The 23539-nt window shown below is 44.4% G+C and overlaps 3 protein-coding genes across 4 annotated transcripts in view; 1 reads left to right on the forward strand and 2 right to left on the reverse strand.

Annotated features, from left to right (window-relative positions):
- LOC118413893 (mucin-5AC-like) overlaps positions 1 to 16732 on the reverse strand; it is a 19157-nt gene extending 2425 nt beyond the window's left edge. Inside the window, exons 1-18 of one of the 2 annotated variants that reach the window (XM_035817497.1) lie at positions 16488 to 16732; positions 12052 to 12162; positions 11508 to 11635; positions 11340 to 11398; positions 10900 to 11060; positions 10407 to 10560; positions 10194 to 10246; positions 6170 to 10039; positions 5836 to 5904; positions 3232 to 5475; positions 2984 to 3099; positions 2630 to 2688; positions 2199 to 2353; positions 1699 to 1864; positions 1371 to 1423; positions 925 to 1054; positions 680 to 800; positions 314 to 427 (exon numbers count right to left, since the gene is read on the reverse strand). In XM_035817497.1, the coding sequence (XP_035673390.1) occupies positions 314 to 427; positions 680 to 800; positions 925 to 1054; positions 1371 to 1423; positions 1699 to 1864; positions 2199 to 2353; positions 2630 to 2688; positions 2984 to 3099; positions 3232 to 5475; positions 5836 to 5904; positions 6170 to 10039; positions 10194 to 10246; positions 10407 to 10560; positions 10900 to 11060; positions 11340 to 11398; positions 11508 to 11635; positions 12052 to 12162; positions 16488 to 16566 (7842 nt within the window). In that variant the 5' untranslated portion in view covers positions 16567 to 16732. The remainder of the gene's footprint in view (positions 1 to 313; positions 428 to 679; positions 801 to 924; positions 1055 to 1370; positions 1424 to 1698; positions 1865 to 2198; positions 2354 to 2629; positions 2689 to 2983; positions 3100 to 3231; positions 5476 to 5835; positions 5905 to 6169; positions 10040 to 10193; positions 10247 to 10406; positions 10561 to 10899; positions 11061 to 11339; positions 11399 to 11507; positions 11636 to 12051; positions 12163 to 16487) is intronic. The other variant, XM_035817498.1, reaches the window with a different exon arrangement.
- Positions 16733 to 17130: 398 nt separating this feature from the next.
- LOC118413969 (uncharacterized methyltransferase YdaC-like) lies at positions 17131 to 19724 on the forward strand. Its single transcript, XM_035817659.1, has 4 exons — positions 17131 to 17322; positions 17968 to 18054; positions 18205 to 18343; positions 18704 to 19724. The coding sequence occupies exons 2-4, from the start codon at positions 17980 to 17982 to the stop codon at positions 19129 to 19131; spliced, it is 642 nt and encodes a 213-aa protein (XP_035673552.1). The 5' UTR covers positions 17131 to 17322; positions 17968 to 17979; the 3' UTR covers positions 19132 to 19724.
- LOC118413951 lies at positions 19680 to 23526 on the reverse strand. Its single transcript, XM_035817627.1, has 6 exons — positions 23396 to 23526; positions 22982 to 23166; positions 22001 to 22171; positions 21199 to 21362; positions 20285 to 20581; positions 19680 to 19885 (listed from the first exon to the last, which is right to left on the reverse strand). Exons 1-6 carry the CDS (start codon positions 23459 to 23461, stop codon positions 19776 to 19778), a joined length of 993 nt encoding a protein of 330 aa, XP_035673520.1. The 5' UTR covers positions 23462 to 23526; the 3' UTR covers positions 19680 to 19775.
- Between the last annotated feature and the right edge of the window lie 13 nt (positions 23527 to 23539).

A 23539-nucleotide genomic window follows, 5' to 3' on the forward strand; every position in this document is an offset into this window, starting at 1 on the left:
TATACTCGTGACATGTGTATATTAGTTAACGGTGTGCACCAAGCTGCATAGATTTGTAAACGTGCAAGGTATTTGCATAATCTATGACAGAATGTAAAGATTGAAACGACAGGACTTCTACACATAAAATGTGATCATAAATGAAATGGATTATGCTAATTAAAGCCTTATTTGCACAATCTGCAAAGGGTCTAAATATTTCATGGAGGTATGAGGTCTCCAAACTCTTGTTATAATGTTATTGATAGTGTTTAATAAGCGTGCACAGGTGTGTTCACATGAAACAAAAATGTACATGACGTCTCCAGCACACCTTTGACAACAACTCTTGCTGGTGCTCTTCTGCCCTCCTCTCTTCCTCTGCCCTCTGGTATTCCGGTTGGTAGAGAAAACTCTCATTTGTGCGACCAAGCTGTTTATTCCAGCCCTGCAAGATTCAAAAGTAACTACCAGGTTATTTACATGTTGAAAAAGAATTGCGTAGTTTGGATTCACAATTGCATTGAACTGAATTTTCACAGCATGTATTTTTTTTTTTCAAATTCTTGCCTTTGTCGTGTTTGTCGTCGTTCAGTATTGACTATACATACATGGACCAAGCCTTTAATGTTAGTTAATATTCAGCATTTTTCGCCATACGTGGCACGTCAAATGATGCTTCAGTCTCTGCTGTAAGTACCTGATTCCCATCCTGCACGTTCTGTTCGAGCATCTCCGCCAGAGACCGCATGAAGGGGTCTTTTGAATATCCGTATCTTCGCACGGACCCTTCCTGCCCCGGGTCCGGAGTATTGCCAACGCTGAAACAAAGTTGACATAGTACGTATTAACAGAGCAAATTGACACTGTCTGAGGTCTAAGGGTTGTTCAATAACACCATGTCATGTCATGTCAGAACTTGACGTACTTTGTGTCCATACGAACCTGTACATGCGTGCCAAGCTTTTGTTCCTGCTTCTCTTGACCATGATAGCGATCCAGGACACAGCGGTGAGGATAATCAGAAGGCCCCCAGCACAGGAGCCGATGATGATGTAAAGGATGATACTTGTATCTATATACGGCAGAAAAAAAAATCATCAGTCTAATTTTCATAACCTTTCATTTGCATGTCAATTGTAAAGTGAAAATGTATTTTGAGGTTCAAATATTTCCAAATATATATCTATGCGCATTGAATAATTTTTTTAGCAATTGATTATCTGATCGTTAATTGCTCTGCGTATAAAGCATGTTGATTTCCAACGTGCACGTGTCAAATCCTATTGTAACAATTACGGATGCAAGCCTCAGTGATTGATAATACTATAGAATGCAAAGTATTTAAAACCATACAATTTAGTTTCAAAAAGAAGGACTTTGAAACTCACCGACATTTTGGCACCTATCTCCACTGTAGTACCGCCAAAGGTTCCAGGGACATCTAGAGAGATTAAAGTATCAATTAACATTATCTACCATTCATAAAAGTTTCACGTATTTGATATACTTTTGAATGTTCGTTGTGAGCAGCAACCGCCTGTATTCGACTTATATGCTGGACTTGAGTAGTAAAATGATGTCAGAACCTAATTATCGGGATCAAATGTATGTAATCCTATAAGCTTTCCCATCGCAATACATCTTCCGAGTTTACGAGTTAACATAACATGCATGTTGATTAGTGTCCATATTTCCAAGGACCAGAGTCTTACTCACAGACACGTTAGGTGATCGTTGGCTGAGTCGCTACACTGGCCACCATTGTAACAGTACCCAGCATTGGTCCGGCAGAACGCCATACACTTCCCACCAATCTTGGTACACTTGATTCCATTCCCACAACCCTCTCTGTTTGAACAGGTCGACATGTCGGTGAAATTTCCTGAACGAAAGAAGGAAAAGTCATTATTCTCACACAAATACATCGGTATAAACCCGAGGTTTATGGAGTGAAGGGCTACACCAATTTACACATTGATGTATCACTATTTTATTTTCACAGAGGGATTCTTTCTGAAGATTCATTCATAAATACCAGTCAGTGCACATCTTGCCTCTATTTCTAACGCTCTAGTCTTCTACTCTGTATGGTCCTGCTTTAAGAAAATACGCGCGCCTTATTTACATGTAGCCTTTCTATTCGTCTTTGAAAACACGCATAGACGCAGAGATGGTTATATGGACCCTACATTTGTCACGTTTGGCGGATTGCCTACCTTCGACCTCTACTCTGAGCCGTCCCACGACAAAGTTCCCCAGAGTGCTGTCGGTGTTCTCCACCGCCGTTTGTAAGACGCTGCCGATCTCCATCGGGCTGGCGGAGACAGGGCTCTCGATGATGACGTCAAACTCTGCAATCACACTGCCCTCCCTGCAGAAAGGAAGCATGATATGTTTTAAACTATCGACAATAAAATTGTGCAAAAATCATTTCACCGCTACTTTTATGAATGAATGAAAGACCTTTATTGTACGTTTATGCTCAAACAAGCTAAGTACATGTCATAACGATAAGGCACAATTTCATATGATATACTATGATTTGTCATTTTCATTCAAGTTACTAATGTACAGTTTGTAATATTGAGAAGGCTCGTATCCTATTTTTGTGTAACTAGGAGGTATATATTTTCAATGTCAACTTTACCTGAATCCGTTGATGACGATACCTTGGAAGCCGGGAACATCGGCATAGAGCTGTGACAACTAAACATACAACACAGAATTGTTGTTAACGTTTTGTTATCAAATCTTTAACATAGTGTAGTGATGAAATAGATAGAAAGATACAAATACTTCTCGTTAGTAACACGAATATGAATATACATCTAAAGCAATTTGTAAAGATGTAATGTATCACGTCAATAGTTTCATGATCATCAAGTACACAAATATTGTCTTATATTACAATGTACTTGGATGTAGTTTGCGCAATAGTTTGTCCAGGATATGATACCTCAAAACTTTATCATAATCGATGTTTTGAAATGCGTCGACTCACGTAGTCTATAAGTTCCTGGGCCAGCTGCTGGTATTCAGTCGTGCTGCTGTTGGTGAGCTCCTGGGTAAAGTTCTGGCTGGTAATCTGCACCTCTATTGCCACGGCACTAGCCACGGCTGTGAAGTAAAATAAATAGGCATCTGATGAAGATGACATAAATCCTTGCTGGAGTACGTCATATATAAATTAAGACGTGCCAAATTTTAAGGCATTTGAAGCGATATCAACATAGTCTTAGAATCGCTTACCTGTAGTCACTGGAAGGGTTACTGTTGTCAGCCTCTGAGTAGTGCTACTTTCTGTTGTCGGCTTCAGTGTTGAGGGTCTTAGTGTAGAGGGTGTTGGTCTTTGTGCCACACCAGGCGAAGTCGTGACTTGGCGTGAAGTGGTGACTTGTGCCACGGTAGGTGTTGTAGTTGATTTGTCCGCAGTGCTTGGTCTCTGACTAACGGTCGTAAATCCTTGTGTGGTGGTTGATGTAGTTCCTTGTGCTACACCGGAGGTTGTGGTGCCCTGTGTTGCAACAGAGGATGTCGTCTGATCAACAGAAGACATGGTGCCCTGCGCCGCGGTAGAAGAAGTCGTCTCACCGACAGACGTTGTGGTACCCTGCACTGCGAAGGAAGATGTCGACTGATCAACAGAAGCTGTGGTGTCTTGCACTGCAACAGAAGGTGTCGCCTGACTAGCAGAGGTTGTGGTAGCCTGGGCTGCGACGGAAGATGACTGACCGACAGACGTTGTAGCGTCTTGCGCTGCGACAGAAGATGTAGTTTCGTCGGCAGAGACTGTGGAGCCCTGCGCTGCAACAGAAGACGTCGTCTTACCGGGAGAAGCTGTGCTATCCTGCGCTGCAACAGAAGACGTCGTCTTACCGGGAGAAGCTGTGCTATCCTGCGCTGCAACAGAAGACGTCGTCTGACCGGGAGAAGCTGTGCTACCCTGCGCTTCGACGGAAGATGTCGTCTGACCGAGAGAAGCTGTGCTACCTTGCGCTGCGACGGAAGAGGTCATTTGACCGACAGAAGATGCAGTGCCCTGCACGGTGACGGAAGGTGTTGTTCCGTCGACAGATGCTGTAGTGCTCTGTGCCACAACAGAAGATGTCGTCTGACCGACAGATGCTGTGGTGCCCTGTTCTGCAAAAGAAGATGTCTGACCGACAGAAGCTTTAGTGACCTGGGCTCCACCGGAAGTTGTGGTCTGACCACCGACAGACGTTGTGGTGCCTTGAAGTGCAACGGAAGATGTCTGGCCGAGAGAAGCTGTAGTGCCCTGTGCCGCAACAGAAGATGACGTTTGACCGAAAGAAGCTGTGGTGCCCTGCACCGCGACGGAAGGTGTCGTCTGACCGACAGCAGCTGTGGTGCCCTCCGCCGTAGCAGAAGATGTCATCTGACCGACAGAAATTGTGGTGTCTTGCCCTGGAATGAGAGATGTCTGACCGAAAGAGGTTGTGGGACCCTCCGCTGTGACAGAAGATGCCGTCTGCCCTACAGAAGCTGTGCCCTCCGCTGCGACGGAAGATGTCATTTGACCGATAGAAGCTGTAGTGTCTTTCACTGACACGGAAGATGTCTGACCGATAGAAGGTGTGGTGCCCTGGACTACAAAGGAAGATGTCGTCTCACTTGTCCTGCCCTGAACAGTAACAGTAGTGACACCTTGGGTGAAAGTTGTAGTCCCTCGCTCCGCAATAGTAGTTGCTTCTGAACTGACAGCAGGGGTTGCGGTGTCTTGTACCACTGCAGAACTTGTCACCTGAACTGCAGAAGTGGAACCCATAACCACGCCAGATGTTGATAGTGGCACCTCGGAGAAAGTCTGAACGGCGGGTGAGGAAGTAGCTTGCGTACGTGTAGTTGTCTCCATCGTATCAGACGCTGTCCCCGGCATCACTACGGAGGGTGACGCAGGCACAGCACTAGAGGTCAGCATCTTCGCCGTGGTAGGGGATGCTGTTGTTTGTCCTGAAGCGGCTGGTGAACTTTGTACGGCGTCTGTTGTTACCGGTTCGTCGGTTTGCGTTATTTTAGATTTGGTTGTTGTTGCAGCAGGTGTGTCCTCCAAAGTTTCTACTGTAGTTTCAACCTCCATCACTACTGTTGTGACGAATACAGACTCTCTTGTTGTTGCCTGCAATACTTGTGTCGAGTCTTGAACACTACCAGTTGTTTTCAACATTCCGGGTATGGTAGTTGTCGTTTCACCTGGTTTTACACTAGTAGTGCCTGGTGTAGCCTCTTCCCTAGCCGTTGTCACTTGTTCTGTAACATCTGGTAGCAGTTCTGTTACCGTGCTTTCAGCCATGTTGATCGTAGTGTCCTCTATGGCTTTCTGTGTTGAAAATTCCTTTTCTGCTTCTGTCGTTGCGAGAGTCGCCGTTGTGATGTCTACGACCTCTGTAGCAACTTTCGGTGTGAAGAAATCTGTTTCAAATACAACATCTGTCCTTGGTGCTGAAGTCACGTACTCTGTTGTTACCAACACTTCTGCGAACGGAAAACGCAGTGGAATTATTATACACCACCACATTAGGAATGTGTGTAACATAATTAACTAAACTAAAGCCTCCATTAATCACAATGTGCACATTTGTACGTTGTAGTAAACAGTGCATGACACAAATTCAGTAAATAATAAAATAGACAAATGCAGTGATAAGTTAATTTGTCAGCAATGCTGCTCAAACACTCAGCAATGCCCTGTGCACAATAAGTCTATCATCTCTTGACCATTTATCGATATCTAGCATCTTAAAGAAAACAACAGCTACTCCATATTTGATAAGGCAAGTGGTGTCTGTATCGTGGGTATGAACAGTAAGGACATAGCTTTGATGAGACTCTTACCACGTGTAGTTGTCTTCTTGGTTTGAGAAGTTGTTGTTTTCAATGGCTTGACTGTGGTGGTGATTTTTTCTACAAATAAACACGATAATACAACACTTGCTTAAATAGCACAATTTCTGGTATAAATAGCACAATTTCAATGTACAAAGCGTTGATTAAGGTCAGCTGTGTTTTTAGGAAGACGATGAACTATCCATACATCATGTTTTGCATGCATGCAGTTATCATAACAAAAGTGCTAGGCTCCGTAACCCTTAATACCAAAGGCAAAGAGCAGTGCAGTGCAAGTGAATACGTTTGTGTGCGTATACTTGCATAATAATTTGTTATTTACCAGTACAGGCCATCCATCTGTGAGGAAGGTACCGGGAATCTAACGCACACCACGACTCGTGCCAGTCGTCTGTCGTGCAGCGGTGGTAGGTCCTGTCCTGGTACTGGAACGGGAAGGTACACTCGCAGTACGACCATCTCCCGGCTGTGTGCACGTGTTCCCACGAACACCACGGTAGGTCAGAGTCTACTGAGGTACACTCGGTGAATATAAACCCTTTGTACACGAAAGGAAACGCACAGTTCTCGTCTGACGGTCTGGCATGTTCCTCGCTTGGTTTTTTCTTACAAATGGACCATCTCCCCTCGCTGTAGGTTCGGTCCCATGAGCACCATGGGAGTATGAACCCGACCGCTGTGCATTCGTTATACCGCTGCCCTCTGTAGTAGAACGGGAAGGCACAGTCAGCAGGCACCGCTGGTGGAGAAGATGTCGGTTTGACCGGGTCCTTACAGTAGGACCACCGGCCAAACTGGTACTCATCATCCCAAGCGCACCAAGGCATTACAGAGTCTTTGATTGTACAGCTATCATACATTTCACTGCCATATGTAAACGGGAAAACACAGGAATTTTCGTCTTTTACGCCTGGAGTAAAATCTTCTACAATCTCCTCGCATATGGAGTACCTTCCGTCCTGGTAGTGTTGATCCCACGCACACCATGGTAGTATAGAGTCCACCATGGTACAGCTTGTGTACAATACACCATTATACATGAATGGGAAGCTGCATTTCTCCTCGTCACCGGATCCAGGTGCGTCTGTTTCTCCAGAAGCCTCGGTTGGGTGTGTATTTGAGATTTTGCATATGGTGTACCGTCCTTCTTTATAGTCTTGATCCCATGCACACCATGGTAGCATGGAGTCCACCATGGTACAGCTTGTGTACAATACACCATTATACATGAATGGGAAGCTGCATTTCTCCTCGTCACCGGATCCAGATGCGTCTGTTTCTTCGGAAGCCTCGGTTGGGTGTGCATTTGAGATTTCGCATATAGTGTACCGTCCTTCTTTATAGTCTCGATCCCATGCACACCATGGTACAATAGAATCTACAGGTGTGCAGTCGGTGTACCAGATGCCATGGTACCGGAACGGGAAAACGCACGAGGTTTCCTCACCGGAGCCGGACATGTCGTCTCCAGAGCTCGACATTCCATCATCACCGGAGGACTCCATATGTCCGGGGCCTCCGTCAGGGCGTGACTCAGGGTGCTGTGTAGTTTTACAGTACGACCACCTGCCGGCCTGTAACACATGGTCCCACGCACACCACGGGATCAGCGAGTCCTCCATGGTACATTCAGAATACCATTTCTGGTTGTAATAAAACGGGGAGACGCATCTCGGATCTCTGGAGTAAGGTTCTGACACCTGTGTGGGTTCTATACTGACGTCATTCGACATTTTGCAATACGCCCATCTTCCCGAGCCGTGTTGGTAGACAGCATCGACAGAACACCAGGGGTGCGAGGAGTCGTGCGTGGTACACTTCTGGTACATCACGCCTTTATACTTGAACGGAAACAGGCATGACGACTCATCCCACAGCCATGCGTCTTCACCGGTCAGCCAGGGGTTGGACTGGCCCTCCCCTGGAACTTTGTCGTTTTCATCACCAGTCCTTTCTTCTATCCAATCGCAAACAGACCAACGCCCTTGCTGGAACTCAGAATCCCATGCGCACCACGGAAGAACTGAATCAGCTTCACTACAGTCTTCATACCAGATTCCATCGTACTTAAAGGGAAACGTGCATGGCATTTCTGCACCAGAGCCCGAAGTCTCTTCTCCAGACTCAGATTCCCCAGATCCTCCAGCATTGCCTTCGCCTTTGTCCTGGTCACAGAACGAGAAACGCCCGTGAAGATAAACTTGATCCCAGGCGCACCAAGCCATGCCACTCCCGGAAACAGCACAGCCGCGGTGCCAATGTCCTTTGTAATTGAATGGGAAGACACACTTGTCAGGACGTTCTGTGTTGTGCTGAGGAACCTGTTGTTTGTCGCAGGAGGACCACCTGCCTTCTTTAAAGACTTTGTCCCACGCGCACCATGGTATCAAGGAGTCATCCATCGTGCACTCTACATACGCTTTGCCTTTGTAGATAAAAGGGAAGGTACAGAGGATATTCTGTATGTCCTCGCCTGATCCACTCCCACTTTCATCAGCGTCTTCACTGGAGTTGCCGTCTTGTGTAAAGTCACAAATGGACCAGTGTCCTTCTTGATAGACTTTATCCCAAGCGCACCATGGTAAAAGTGAGTCCACAAGAGTGCAGCTTTTGTACAAGACATCATTATAGTAAAAGGGAAAGGTGCATCCAACCTCTTTGCCTTCGCCTGAACCGGACATTTCGGACCCTCCCGATCCTTCTTCTGGTGGCTGTCTTTTGTTTTTCTTGTCAATGTCGCAGAATGAGTACCTCCCGGAGCGATAGTACTGGTCCCAGGGACACCAAGGCCTGCCTGATTCTGACACGATGCAGCCGTAGTTCCAGTGCCCGCAGTAGTGGAACGGGAAGACACAGTCGTGAGGCCTTCCCTCTGCACTTGACGGCACATGTGATGTGTTTCCACAGTGCGACCACCTGTTTCTGCGGTACATCTTGTCCCAAGCGCACCAAGGAAGCAAGGAGTCGGTCGTAGCACATCCCGTGTACAGCATATCCTTGTAGTAGAAAGGGAATACGCATTTACTCGGTAATTGCTCGGTGGATTCAGAACCCTCGTCGTCGTCATTTGGGAGTTTGGACTGTTCTTCTTTACAAAATGCCCATCTGCCCAATCCAGGCTGAAACACCGGATCCACTGAACACCACGGGATTGGTGAGTCCATCATCGTACACCCGCTGTACGTTTTGCCTTTGTAAACAAATGGTAAATGGCAGGATGTGTCATCCCACAGCCACGCGTCTTCATCTCCACCCTTCGGTGAGTCCGGGCTACCTTCCTCTTCATCACCAGATCCGCTTCCGCTAAGATCTCCGCTTCCGTCTGTGTCCTTATCTGTACGAACATCACAAGAGGACCACCGTCCCTTCTGGTACGTGACATCCCAGGCACACCACGGCAACATGGAGTCCTGGTCAGTACACCCTGTGTACAACTCGCCCTTGTACCAGAACTGCGACTGGCATCTCTCATCCGGCAGCGTCCTGTCGGCAATATGATCAGTGTCTATATTATCGCTTTCACACAGAACCCATCGGTCGGGATGGTATAAACGGTCTCTCGCACACCACGGCACAATGTAGTCCTCCGTAGTGCAAGAGTAGTAAATGTTTTCCTTATAAACGAAAGGAAATGCGCATTCCGTGTCGTCGGGATTTTCCGGCTTGTGAACTTCCTCTGAACCGTCGCAGTGTCTCCAGTTCTCCTGCTGATACAGCGTGTCGTAGGCGCACCACGGTCTACCGTACGAATTCTCCGTAGTGCAGCTGAAGTAATAATTACCGCGGTAGATGAACGGAAAGCTACACTCAAGCTTCTCTGGCTCTTGTACCTCGCAGTATGCCCATCTGGAGTACCGATAAACGGAGTCCCATGCACACCACGGACGACTGGAGTCCGCTGTCGTACATTTGTGGTACACCTTGTTTTTATATTCGAACGGGAAAGTGCATTCTGGCGGAGGTACTGGACCGGCTGTCGGTGTTGGGGATGGTACCGAAACGCTTGCAGCTGTATTCGTATCTATGGTACTTGTACTTGGGGCAGTACTCCTGACAGAGGAAGGTGTTTTCGTTTCTTGATGAGAGGCCGTCGTCATGCCGATTGTTGTTATAAACACTGTCCAATTCTCCGACGAGTCTGTTGACGATTCTGTGTCCACTCCTGTCGTTGGCGGAGGACGAGTGATCACCACTACATGATACAATAGGAGGCCATGCTGTAACTGCATATAATCTGAATAATCTCATCTTTTTGTAGGACTGTTTCTATGGATTAAAGTTCCATATTCAGTCATGATATAGATTAAGTATCAATTCCAATTGATCGAAATTATTGACTGGCCCACCTTCGTTTTCACATCTGTATCCAGTGTAGAACACATCCTGTGTAACTAGACAGCTAGGAAAAGAGGAAACACGACAGATGAGTTGAGTACATACGCAAAGGAATGATATGATGTTATCAATTCACGTATACGCATTTCATTTACGATTCGATTTTACGATACGATTTTACGATTCTACGATTCGATTCAGTGAAATGCTCTAACACGACTCACTCGCAGACTAGGGCGGTGGTGCGGTTGAACCGGCATGCCCCTCCGTTGAGGCAGTAGTTGATGTTGGAGGAACAGAAGGCCACACAGTCCCCCAGCACGTTTACACAGTTCAGCTCACCGCAGTCACACGGGGTCACGGCGCTGGTCGTGTTGTCTGAGATTCACGAGAGTAAAAACTTGTTATTTTTCTAATAGATGTTAGGAATCATGATTCATGACATTCTGTGTCGTGTCCGATGGGAAAGATAGCAAGCTATTAGGAAGAACAAACATTTGCAATTACATATCGAGAAGTTCAAGCTGAAGATATCCCCAAGCCACAATCTTGCTAGTCTATATCTAATTAAAAGTGAGTTTGAATGTATGTATTTTGGGTTCCCTGGACGTTGTGCGGTTGCGTTTTTTTTAACTTTGACAGATTCTACCTGTATCTATCATGAAAGAAACCTACAACAAGAACTAGATTTGTAACAGCCCTGGCTCGTTTACCCACCATCTGCGACAAACGCCACCTCCCCCACTGTGAAGTTCCCCAGGGTGGAGTTGGAGGACGCCAGGGATGACGCAATGACGCTGACGACATCGATGACGTCATCTACTTCCACGATTTCTTCCTGTATGATGATGTCAAACTCGACCACGATACTGCCCGCACTAGACAGATACGTAACATTGGCAAATGGTCAGTTTTGACCATATTGATACATTGCCTTGTTCAGCTGCATTTTCTCCGATCTTAACTACGTGTACATCCAAACATTGAAAATTATTATTGTGTGATGATCGTGACGTAGAGAGATTACATTCAATAGAAATCTGATACATGTAGCTATTCTCTGAATACATGTAGTTGTCAACGAACCAAGTCCTGGTTGTGGTACATGAAACTGAAGAAGAGTAAGTTACGAGAAGAATACGATTATGTGCCCTCACCTGTAGTGTTGTATTTCCACACCGACGAACGATTGTATGTCCTTAAACATGGACGCCACCTGAGAACACAAACAGTTTATCAGCTGTCAATGTTTTTTCGTAAAAAAAGGTGTGTTTTTTTAAAGGACTTTACGCCTGAGCAATTGATTGTCTTGCACTTTTTCTTACCGCTTGGTGAAACTCCTCCGTGAAGTTGATGTAGGTTGTGCTGGAATCGTTTCTCAGATCTTCCATAAAATCTCCCAGCAGCTTGACCGTGATGGGGACTCTGGTGACCGGCTGACTGTCGGACACACCTGCATGGATAAATACGGAGTGTTGGATTGGACCACTAATGCTAAGCTGTATAACCAAATCACCAGTTCTGAATTCCAGCGAATACAAAAATCATTTACTGAAAACAGACCAAATGTGTTAAGAAATGAACTACCTGCTGCCTTTCGTGATCGTCTACGGAGACGTACAATTCAGATAATCGCGAGGTAGATCCTTTCAATTCAATGTAACTTGCAATACAGCAGTACAATATCAATTTCTTCTCAAATGCTACTTGACAAACTATCAGTTGTATCTTGAAAGTACAATTATATCAATATCTGATAGAATTCTACATGTCATGCATGATGAACTATTGGTTATATGTTGAAACTACACCGCCCATGTTAGGATTCTCATGGTAAGACCAGTGTTCATGATATAAACATTCCCGTACCTGACAGACTGTCTTCCCCCGGTACCCCGGATGGACATCGCCTGACGTGGAAAGTGTGTCCCGTCCAGGACAACAGTCTGTCTTCACACCCGTCATCGGACAGTCCGTTCACTACAGGGGAAAACCAAGAAGAAATAAGTATATAGTATGTATATAGTTGCGACTATCATCTGTCACCATGTGTACGCCTTGTAGCCGACTTATGCAGCTCTCCCTGGTCAACTTGTATTCCTGCACACTTGTGAGTCATGGACATCAAACATGGAGAAAAAATACAGACCACTGAGAGGCAAATGCAATAAGTTACATACCGAGATCGCATCTCAAATGCTGAAATACGAAATAGGCTACGGTCAAGCAAAACGAAAAGCTCCTAACCACAATATAGAAAACTATTGGTAAATGGTAAGACAAAATAATGTCAGCCCATATGAACTTATATACGCACAAGTGTGAATGGGGCCAAAACAGCTATAAAAACAGCTATAGAATATCTTTAAGTGTAGTAAAAAAAAAGGAAAAATCTATATGAGACATGGATAAATCGGCATAGTTAAGTTCTAAGTGCACATATATGTACATGTAGTCTTTCCCTGTCGAAGTCCATTACGTCAGGGAGGCATAAATAATTTTTCACATTTCTCCTGTAAAATACTTGGGTGTAAGTAGCCATCGGTATTAATTTGTTCTAGAAGTGAACAGCATATAGCTATTTATACAACCAAAAAACACTGACCGCTGAGATAAAGCTACAAAAGAGGACGGGAAAAGTACATTTGTATGTCAGACATATCTAGTTTGCTTGTTATAAGCACTGATTTACATTGTCTGTGTCGAATCGTATGATGTCACGAACACCTTCATACAACCAGCCACACCCAGGTACCAGAGAATTCTACGCTATTGTAAGAGGCTTATTGTAGAATGAATGCCGATATTTATGTTATTTGTTAACGGAGGACTCTATCAAATTGTAGCTTCAAGATCCTTTCCTGTGTTTTGTTCACCTTCTGCACCACTCGAAGGGTAAGGATACTTTTCAATCTTGTATCAACAATGAAGTCCTTTTGTACACCTGGGCCCTTTGGAAGCAGTCAAGCAACCGCAAAGTGTTTCAGACGATGTCAATGACCTACAAGTCATACATCAAGGACGCCAATTATCTGTTGGTTTTACCCTAGCGGACACTTCAAATAATTATATACCCATCCCTATTGTACCCTAGCGGGCGCCGTGGATAATTATCTATACCGCTGGTGCGTGGCGCTATACCTTTACCCAAATCAGAGTGACGAAAAGCCAACGAGACTTAGGAAAATCACATTGTGGTTGCTACTTTTCACATGCAACTGAACCTTATCCGCAATAGTTTTCATTTACATGAATCGTGCAACTCTGCTAATAGGCGTTTTTAAATATTCCCACAGCTAACGGAAAGACACCCAACATTGACTAGGATTCATAGAAAAGAATATGCAAACGCAAGACAGTCTGGTGGACAGAACCTTAAGATTGTCACACAGGCCAGGCTGTTAGGACTACACATTAGATCGGACCTACGTTGGGATGACCAAGTAGACGTGATGGTGTCTAAAGCCAGCAAGCGTCTCTTCCTCGTCAGTAGACTGCGCCGTTCCGGAGTACCAGCATCTGATCTCACCATCATATACTGCGGGTACATTCGTCCCATTCTGGAATATGGTGCTCCCTGCTGGAGTGCCGCACTCACAAGCAAACAGTCTGCAGCCCTAGAGCGAGTGCAGAAACGTGCCTGCAAAATGATCATTGGACGCCGGTACAATTCCTACTCAGAAACGCTAGAACAGCTCAATCTCCAACGCCTATCAGACCGCCGTCGGAACCTGTGTGTTGACTTTGCTACCAAAGTTGAGAAATCCCCACGGTTCTGTTCTTGGCTGCCCCCCACCCGTGCCCAACAGCACGGTAGAAACATACGCAACTCTGGACAGTACCAGCAGCCTTCTGGGTCAAAGCGCTACAGGACAAGCGCCATCCCGGCCATTGTAGAAACGCTGAACGAACTCTAAATGTACTTTACTTCTCAGTCACACTACTACAATTATGGCCTCCTCATGCGGACGTACGAACTCTTTTTTACAAAGTTGTCTTGTTTTAAAAGTCTGTATAAAGTCAAACCTGTAAATAGCGGGATTTCTTGAACGTAACAAATTTTGTATCACGTCGATTTTGTATTTCAAGTAGTAACTATTGTTTTAACAACGTTCATAAAGTTTTTCTAATTGATGTACTGTTCATGATTGTTATATCCTCGTAATTCAGCCCCATAGGCTGCCAAGAGGACTATTATGCATATTGCTCAATATTGCTCAATAAACCAGTCTACTACTACTACTACTACTACTACTGTTTATGCCATTTGAATTGAGGCAAGTAGACCAAGACGAGCTCAAGACAGTCTACTTCATTTCCCTTGTGTATCATGAGTCAAATACTCGACATTACTGGCAACTAAAGAATTGTGAACAGGAGCATGATAAAATCAGTACTATCTGACAGTGTAAATCGACGATCACTTAATGGTAGCCGCAGGTCTAGTGGAACGAACACCAGGGCACAGCCGCCCAGGTGTGGAGCAGACCACGCCCTAAGCTGAATTATACAACAAAAGATGGACTCTAAGCAAGAAGTGGGTTCTCAGCGAACTCTCACTCATGTCTATACAAACAGTCGCGTCAGTGAATGTTGTTACTCAACCCCTGCCCCTGTGGTAGATACCGACGGGACTGCCTCACTAGTGCGACATGGTACTGGCTGGTACCGTGATCACTAACGTTGGAACTACAGCGAATCGTTCTGTACTGGTGATAGTGTACTTTTGTAGAAGACACAATACCATTCCATAATCGCTAGTCAGCGGTCTGGGGATCCAAAAAGGTTTACCAAACTTATCAAGATAACGTAAAAAAAATGTTCCTACGAATGATACGTATTGTAAATATGACGTCATAAATGTTTGTTGGGTTCATTTTGTTCATGCCAGCAATTTGTGGTAGATTCTTAGCTGGTACAGAATTGAAGCACATTTTGGTGTAACCACATTAACACTAAAATGTCCAAACCATTTTGTTTTAGCTTCGATCTACGCGCTCCTGTGTATTTCTATCACGATGATTGTCATATCAATTGTCAGGATAGTGAACCAGGGATATTCGTCTACTGGTGCCTTTCTTCAAAATATGAAATGTATTTGCTGCTGTAACTTCCATCAGAAAAGATGATATTCTCGGAGTGACCACCAGGTCTGTGTCAATCGCTCCACTGTTTCTTAAGCTTGTTCCTTTGTTTACACCGCATACCCGGTAAATCATGGCATAACACACCAGGTTTGTACAGAAGAGCACAAGCTGCATACCATGACATATTTATTTGATCCACTCACATCGGGAATGATCTCTACTCTCATGACTACTAGTATTTTTATAGGTGTGATGGGTTCTTTTACGTGGTCGAGGTGTGACTTCACTAACTGTAAATGCATCTAAATTCACGGAGATTTAATTTCGCGGTAACGGAAAAGACTGTAGTCAGATACTGTAATGGAAAAAAATGTTCGCAGTGAAGTGGCCACCACGAAAACAGCGAACATAAAACTACAGCAAACATTTCTGCATTTACAGTATTTAACCTCCTATTCAATGGACTGCCCCTGACCGAATATAACACGGTATACATACTTATTAACACGTGAGTCGAGTGAGAAAAAAGTGCTTTTCTTAATGGCACAAGACCGGAACATGTCAGGCATACGCGCACAGTACCTCCAGCTTCTGAGTCAACCAACCTTACCACAAGGCCATCGTGCCACCATGTTGTTACAGCTTTTCTATTAAATAAGACGGACATTCCTCAACACACTTCGTCACTCGTACTTAAGCCCAGTTCGCATTCAGTATGTCTATTCTAAATTCATTTGATATTTAATTAAGTACCTCTGAAAGCCAGTTGTTGGGAAAATGAAGGGCCACTTAGCACGACCTCCTTTTCATCAAGCGTACAGAACAAGTCAATCGTGATATATTCTGCCAAGTGGTGGAAAACAAGCGTATTTTTCACAACTCTGTCCGCCTAGGTAGCCGAAAAACGCCCCACAGCATGAAAAGACAGTAGTGTCATATGAAGTCGCTTACAAGCCAGTCATGATTTTCCGTTTATCAAAACATCTATTCACGTCTGTATTCTCAACTTTTTAGTACAAACTGGTGTGTAGTTTCAGCAGAACTTTATTCAATAAAAAAAATCTGCCTCCCTTTTGGATGGAGATAATAACTTCAAAGATGCCGTTCATTGCCATTCCAGTTTTTGGACTCTTACTAAGTAGATTATCATTACAGAGTTTGCTAAAGGAAATTTGAATATTCGATTCGCCTTGCCTATAGTACAGGATGGGTACTTACACGGTGTGAATTGGAGCACGAAGACAGCAGCGAAGGAAAGAAGTCCCACCGCGGTTCCTCCATGTAACAATAGCTCCATGTCTCTTGTGAGGTAGTATAACCCAATAGATATGTTAGATAGTGCTACGTGTTTTCTTCATCGTCAGAACCGTCACCTGGCCGCCAGGTACAGTATTCTGTCCTATCGGGCACAGTGACGCACACTCAGGTGAGCCCGCATTAAGTAAGGCGTTACCTCTCGTGGACGTCGCGACCTGGAACAGGTAATCCTGAAGAGGCGCTTAAAGCGCAGCCTCTTGGGCACTTGTCAATCATGTCAAGTTTGTTTTGTTAAGCCACTGAGTGGGTTGGGTACCTTACATGCCACGTACCGTCTATATAGGTTACAGTTCAGGATGATTGACCGGTGATATCATAGAGTGTGACTCTCAATCTGTTTTTGCAAACCGATACTTCACAACTTTATTCTTACAATTTAGCATCATTTTTTAATTGTACTTATCAACGCTCCTTTGTATACGAATCAGATTTGGGATGGATACAATCCATTGCATGAAAATCTTACTCAGCAAGTCCCTGCACAAAGCCATTCACTTTGTTGACCCCTGACCTCGCCACAAGGTCAAGTCAATCTTTGACAAGCTACAGACGCTCAGCGCCTAATTTGGATTGATATGCAGTCAGATGGGATCAGAAAATTCAGAAGAACGCAGAAAATATCCAAGATATGATAATGGGACGTTTTTCAGACAGACGATTTTGCAGGTGCCTACCCATTTGCGTAATGGAATAGCCCGTAACCTCCTTGGGCACATGAGACAAGTGCACTCCCCACGTAAGTATCATGGTGTCTATATTTGATATCACGGCATTAGATATCAACTTAAGTCAGTCCAATGTGATGTGTAGCCTTACATCTTAACACACTACAAAACCGCCCACGGTCTACTTCAGCATTATCATGGTCCCCCCGAGTGTGTTGCATATATGGTCGCGCGCAGGTCATTTACTAGTATGATGTATTATAGTATACCCACAGTGCGCGAACAATTGTACATTGTCATTACTACAAACCGCCACATAGACAGTATGTACTTGTAGTACATTCCAGTACTGATGAAAGAGACACATACTGTTCTGGACTGAAGTAATCCAGATTTTAGAGGACAAGATACATGCAGTCGAGAGATGATCCTTGTTCGGGCTACCTTCTGGTCTCGGTCCGCCATATTGATATTCCTAAATGTTTCGCTGTGAAAGAGCACTCAAAATATCGATATGGGGGTCATGCTGGTAATTTAAAAAAGTCCTACTTGACGATTCATGACAGTTGACGTCACAGAACGTTATGAACATTTAATTCTTATGATTGACTGAGTGATCATTTACGAGAGCGATTTTGCTCAAAGCAGACGTGTTACTTCCGGGTGTGCCTTGTACCTAGCCTGGAATCCAGCTAATACATGTAGTTGTATCTTAGCGCACAGCTGACATGCAGAGTTTCAAAGAGGCGTTTTCCCGACACTTACGTCACCCTTCTACGGGACCTGTGGGTTGGCTGGTTAAGGTAATCTATACTTACGTACTTCTCAACGTTCTGTGTCTTTTGAATCAGTTGGAAATGTAGCAGAATAAGTATGATGGAAGATTCGTATTTGTAGGACAAGAAAACGATAATCTTCACAGCTTTTCATTGTGCATTTTCAATTTGACACAGCATATTCTTGTAAGGACGAACCGGTACTTGGAGAAAGAGGCAGCCAGACTATTGGGTATCCAGCCACATGACAGAGTACTAGAGGTCGGGTTTGGACCGGGACTGGGACTGCAGTACGCCCTGGAACACATAGGCGGCGGTAGGGATGAGAGAAAAATGCTCACGGTGTTCGCTATCCTATCTCCATGGACATACTTTTTTGGATGTCTGTGTGTGTGTCTAAGTTTCCGGATTTTTTATAGTCAGCATAACTCAAGAACCTTCTGATGGATTAAGATGATACTCGGTATGTGGGTGGGTGTTAAGAACACGAAGGTCAAGGTGAATTTTAAGTCCCGTACTATGTGACCTTGGTACTACAGGAGAACTTGTATTTTTTTGTATCTTTTAACCTCAACATGCTATCGTCTTGTTATGTTGGTTTCGGGGCACTTTATCGTTTGTAAACGGCCAGACGTTTAGCACTTATATGGTAATATATATGCATTTTTTTTTCCAGATGGCCGCGGAAAGGTGTATAGGCTAGAGATATCTCCTGAAATGATACACAGCGCCACCAAGCGACTCCACCGGCACATTGCATCTGGCAAGCTCCATCTCACCCTGGGTAACGTGATGAATCTCCCGTATCCAGACAACTCCATGGACCGGATCTTCCACGTCAACTGCTACTACTTCTGGGATGACTTAGATCAGGGGTGCAAGGAGTTGAACCGAGTCCTGTCGCCAGGAGGCGCCATGATCACCACCATGGACTATAAAACGTTGAAACTGTCCATCAAGAGGGATTTGAACGCGTACGCGGATAAATATGACCCATATGCATACATGAAGTCACTGGAACAGACAGGGTTTACGGGGGTCCGTATGGAACACCTTAAAGATGGGGTCAAAGATTTTGAGGCGATCTTTGCTTGTAAAGAATGACGTTTTCAAACAGGCATTAAGGTACAAATAGGCTCAATTGCCAAAGACATGCTGTGAGTGTTAGGTAAAAGAGCTACATAAACAGTTAACAACTGCTGATCTAATCTTTGTACTGTGCGTGAGTTTAGTGAAAAGAAAAATGTCCATATCAAAGATGTTCTAATATAAGGTATAGCTTGCATATTTCACGGATCACTATGATAATATTGCACGCAAAGAAGTTTACAACATCAACGGGTACCCAAACTTGTAGTTGTTTCATCAGCTCTACGTTTTATATAGAGTGAAAAAATGCGTGTACGTCATTGGATGACGTCACGTTGGCGGTGACGCTGTGTTGTATATTGCATTTGTATGACCATTAACTTTTCATAAAAAAATATACAAGTATGACTAGTAAAAAGACAACAAAACACACAAATGAATGAGGCTTAAAAAGATTTTTTATCGATAAAAATTCTTCGTTGAGCTCTTTATAAAAAGCCCGGCCACAGCTACGCCGCCAACTTGCCGCAGCCACATTGAAATACGATATTAAACGACGTATGAAATATTACAACAAGAAACTTCCCATTTCACAGGAAAGTGTTTAATATTCCTTTCATGTCAATTGAATCCATGTGTTGACTTTTCTTCATTTCTGATCACGGAATAGTCACACCGCATTCATACCATTTCCCGTAGAAGTACGCACTGTGTCCAGCGCCGATAGGCCCGAACGTGAAACTTTCACCACGGTCATGCCGACGAAAACCTACAAATACAAAATAGGGGAATTGTTATACAGCATGAAAAATATATAATAGATATGGACATCATAACAGGTGATGATTTATTCTGACATCAAATTTCTCTCGATTTAGCCCGTAAAAGGAAGTACAGGTTTTGCGTAGTCAGTAAGCACAGTATGAATTTCTATCTTAGCAAAGAACAGTTGCAAAATCTAGATAGTACATCATGACAGATAAAAATAAAACATACCACACTTAGTTTGCATAGTTTCTTACTAAAGGGTGATATTTACTCTCCAAGCAGAGGTTGGTGGAAAAAGTCGTGACCTTTCCGGAAAAGTCGGCCGATAAAAAACGAATGAAAGGAAATGGTCACAATTTTTCCTCCAACCTCTCCTTGGGGAGTAGTGATATGCACCAACCTTGCCCATAGCAGCTCCCAAAGAAGCCGTCAACGCTAACTGCTGCGTCATCCGGCGCGCCCACCAGTTCGCAGTGGTCCTGTCCACTCCCGTTTCCGTCTGCGATGTTGCTGAACGTCCCCGTCAGGCTGTCGCTCAGGAAGAGCTTGTATCGCGTGGGAGAGCACAGGATGGCGCCGACAATGAGAGGCTTGCCCCCGTGTGTGTAGCTGGTGGACTTGACGTATCGATCACCGTGGCAGGTGGTGCAGCTGTCGTCATAGTCGAATTCGTACTGCTGCCACGTGTCGGTTACGTCTGGGATGTGATGATGTTATTGGAAAGAATGTTATAGAGAATAATACTACAACATTTTTATGTATTACATAATGGAGAAAATATCAACCCTTTCATATTTTGAATGACTGAAAATTTAGAATGCGGGGCGAATACTCTCAAAAACCCGATTTTCTCATCTTAATTGTAGCAGACCCGCTATATATGTTCTTGTTGTTCGGCGTCATTCAGCAATACATGTATTTGCAGATCCAACAATTATCCATAGACCCCCTTAGTGTTGAACGTTCCAACCGTGGATGTCGGGAATAAGTAGCGATAGGATTCTCTATGAATGGAGGGATTACTTTTTCTTCAAGGGGCCATTTTCTCCATATAAAATGGAAAAAAATCTCGACCACTACAGAAACATAGAATCGTAGAAAAGGCCGCAAAAAGCTAATCTCCAAGCAGATCCTACGGTGCCATAAGATAGTATCAAAGCTGGCCAAGGAATGTAGCCGGCTAAGGTAGTCAAACAGGCACCGGAGAAGTTTGATACTATACATTACGCACCGTGGATCTGGTTGGAGATTAGCAAAAAGCAACAAAATAACCCCCAACTGAAATGGAAAAAGGAATTCCTATACATCTCTCACCAGGTGCGTACAGTGACCTGTTGCATGTCTGCAGATCTTGCGTCAGCTGGTCCAGCTGCAGCTGCAGCTGAGCCACACCGCTCTGCTCCCCCTGCAGCTGCTGCACGATGGCGGCCAGGCCTGCCATCTGCTGGTGGTACACCTGCACCAACATGGCGTCCGCGCTGCCGGAATAAACAGGTGAGAAACAGTCGTACGGCTGAACTGACGTATAGGAAGAGGAACCTTTAAAAAAACTGGACTCGTAGCACAGCCTGTACATAATTATTCCAGTACCAAAGAATGATAGGTTGATGTATCTCGACCATTTTAGGTTTCTTGACCATTTTAGGTATATGAATGAATGAATGAACTTTATTGCACGACATTTGTACATGGTACAATGTAAGGCAACGTAATAGATAAATTTGTACAATGGCACTCGTCTTAGTTCTATAACTATATAAGTACAGGAATGTGAGCATACATGGCATATTGACAAAGTGTATAATACAACTTAAACGGTATGATGTACTGTCGTCCAAGTGGGCATCATGGCTCTAAGGCATGCAAATTAGGTACATGGGCCCATGTTTTAATGCACATACCCAGGAAATAACCCGACGTAGATTTTGTTGATCAAAATTCTAGACTCATATGCAATAACTCAAAGCGGAAGAAGTGATAACCACAAGATGATGCACTTGGCAACAAAATGTTAGATTTCAGTACAAGGGATGGTGTACGACAATAGGCTTTCGTGAGACTAAATTATACAGCAGTGAAGCATAAAGGTGTAGAGGTAATCTCCATATATGATTACCTGTCTTGATGTAACTGTGCCAGTAGCCCAGCCAGGGACAGTATGTCATTCCGGATGTTGTTGAAGTAGCTCGTCAGCAGGAGCTCCCTGTCTGCCTGCAGCACAGCCAGTTTGGCGGTCAGATTGTGGATGTCAACAATCACCGCCTGGAGATCAACAGTGCTGTGGGTCCTGTAGATCAAGCAGACCATTCAGAACGAACAACCAGAGCTTTATATACGAGTTCAACTGAGCACAAATATGTCGGTCAATTAAGTGAAATGATATGTTAGGAGGAAATACAGTCCAGTTTTCTTTCTTTTTAATGAGTTTGCGCAGTGGAAGGCCCTTGGCCACCTCTGGGCACCGAACTCAATGTAGCTGCGTCTCTTCTCCCTAAAGGTGGGGTCACACCTGCGTATATATTTAAGTCCGTATGAGGCGTGCATGGGCACGGGAGTATTTGCCTCCACCAGGCCCCACAGGTCGTTGGAAAAATAATAGAAATTGGACAAACGTAAACAGGTAACATGTCAGACGAGTTAGCTGGGTCGCTAACCATACTTCTCGGTCAACTAACTCATCTGGCATGTTATGTATCTATATTTGCCCAATTTGTACTATTTTTCTCGCGACCTGAGAAGCCTGGTAGAGACAAAGAGCTTCATACGCACCTCAAACGGACTTAAATATATACGCATGTGTAACCCCATCTTTAGTCAGAAACATCGAACATCGCCAAGTCTGAACTACGTCTGTGTTCTGATATTATTGGCTATACCCACGACTCACGCATAGTGGAATAAGTCTTGTACTTGAACAACGGGACAATAGTGTTTAGAAGGAAAAATGTGGTTTCTAGCAAAAAACACATTATTTTGGAGCACCACCACAGGTCTTGGCCTGACTACTACACACACGTAACAACTGCCATAGCTCTTATGATATTTGGTAACTGATGTCTTATTCTAACATGTCATAAAGAGATATCTAGCTCATCACTTGTCAGCAACTTCTTGTACAAGACAGGTCAGGTTTCCCACATCGTCCTGTAGATCCGTCATAAGCTGGTACTTGATGTCGTCTGCGCAGGCGTCTGGAGAGGGCGCCATAGCGGCACAGTCACAGCGGCCGGACCTGCCCTCCGTGGGGACATGTCCGTAGTAGGTGTTACGGATCTCCGACACCTGCATAAACCAGACGTTACACGGATATGGATTTTACCGATCATGTGAAGACGTGCAATTGCTCCGATGTTTCTTTTTTTTTTAATCAAACCAGCGTAATGTATGATCATTTTTTCGGGACACGTGCCTTCAGCAGATCATATCATACCAACGGTGAAGTTGTTACGACGTAACTATCGATAATCAGAAAACAAATCATAAGGATGACAGTAGACGTTAGATTAATTACCTGGGACCCCCCTCCGCCTACCACGGCCCACAGCAGAAGCAAGGTTAGAGCACGATCTGGATCCATCCTGAACTGAGACGAGTTTTCACAAAAGCGAACAACTTTATCAACACCTTAGGGCCGCTGACCCCACAAATATTATGA

The sequence above is a fragment of the Branchiostoma floridae genome, chromosome 4 (assembly GCF_000003815.2).
Source record: "Branchiostoma floridae strain S238N-H82 chromosome 4, Bfl_VNyyK, whole genome shotgun sequence".
Lineage (NCBI taxonomy): Eukaryota > Metazoa > Chordata > Leptocardii > Amphioxiformes > Branchiostomatidae > Branchiostoma > Branchiostoma floridae.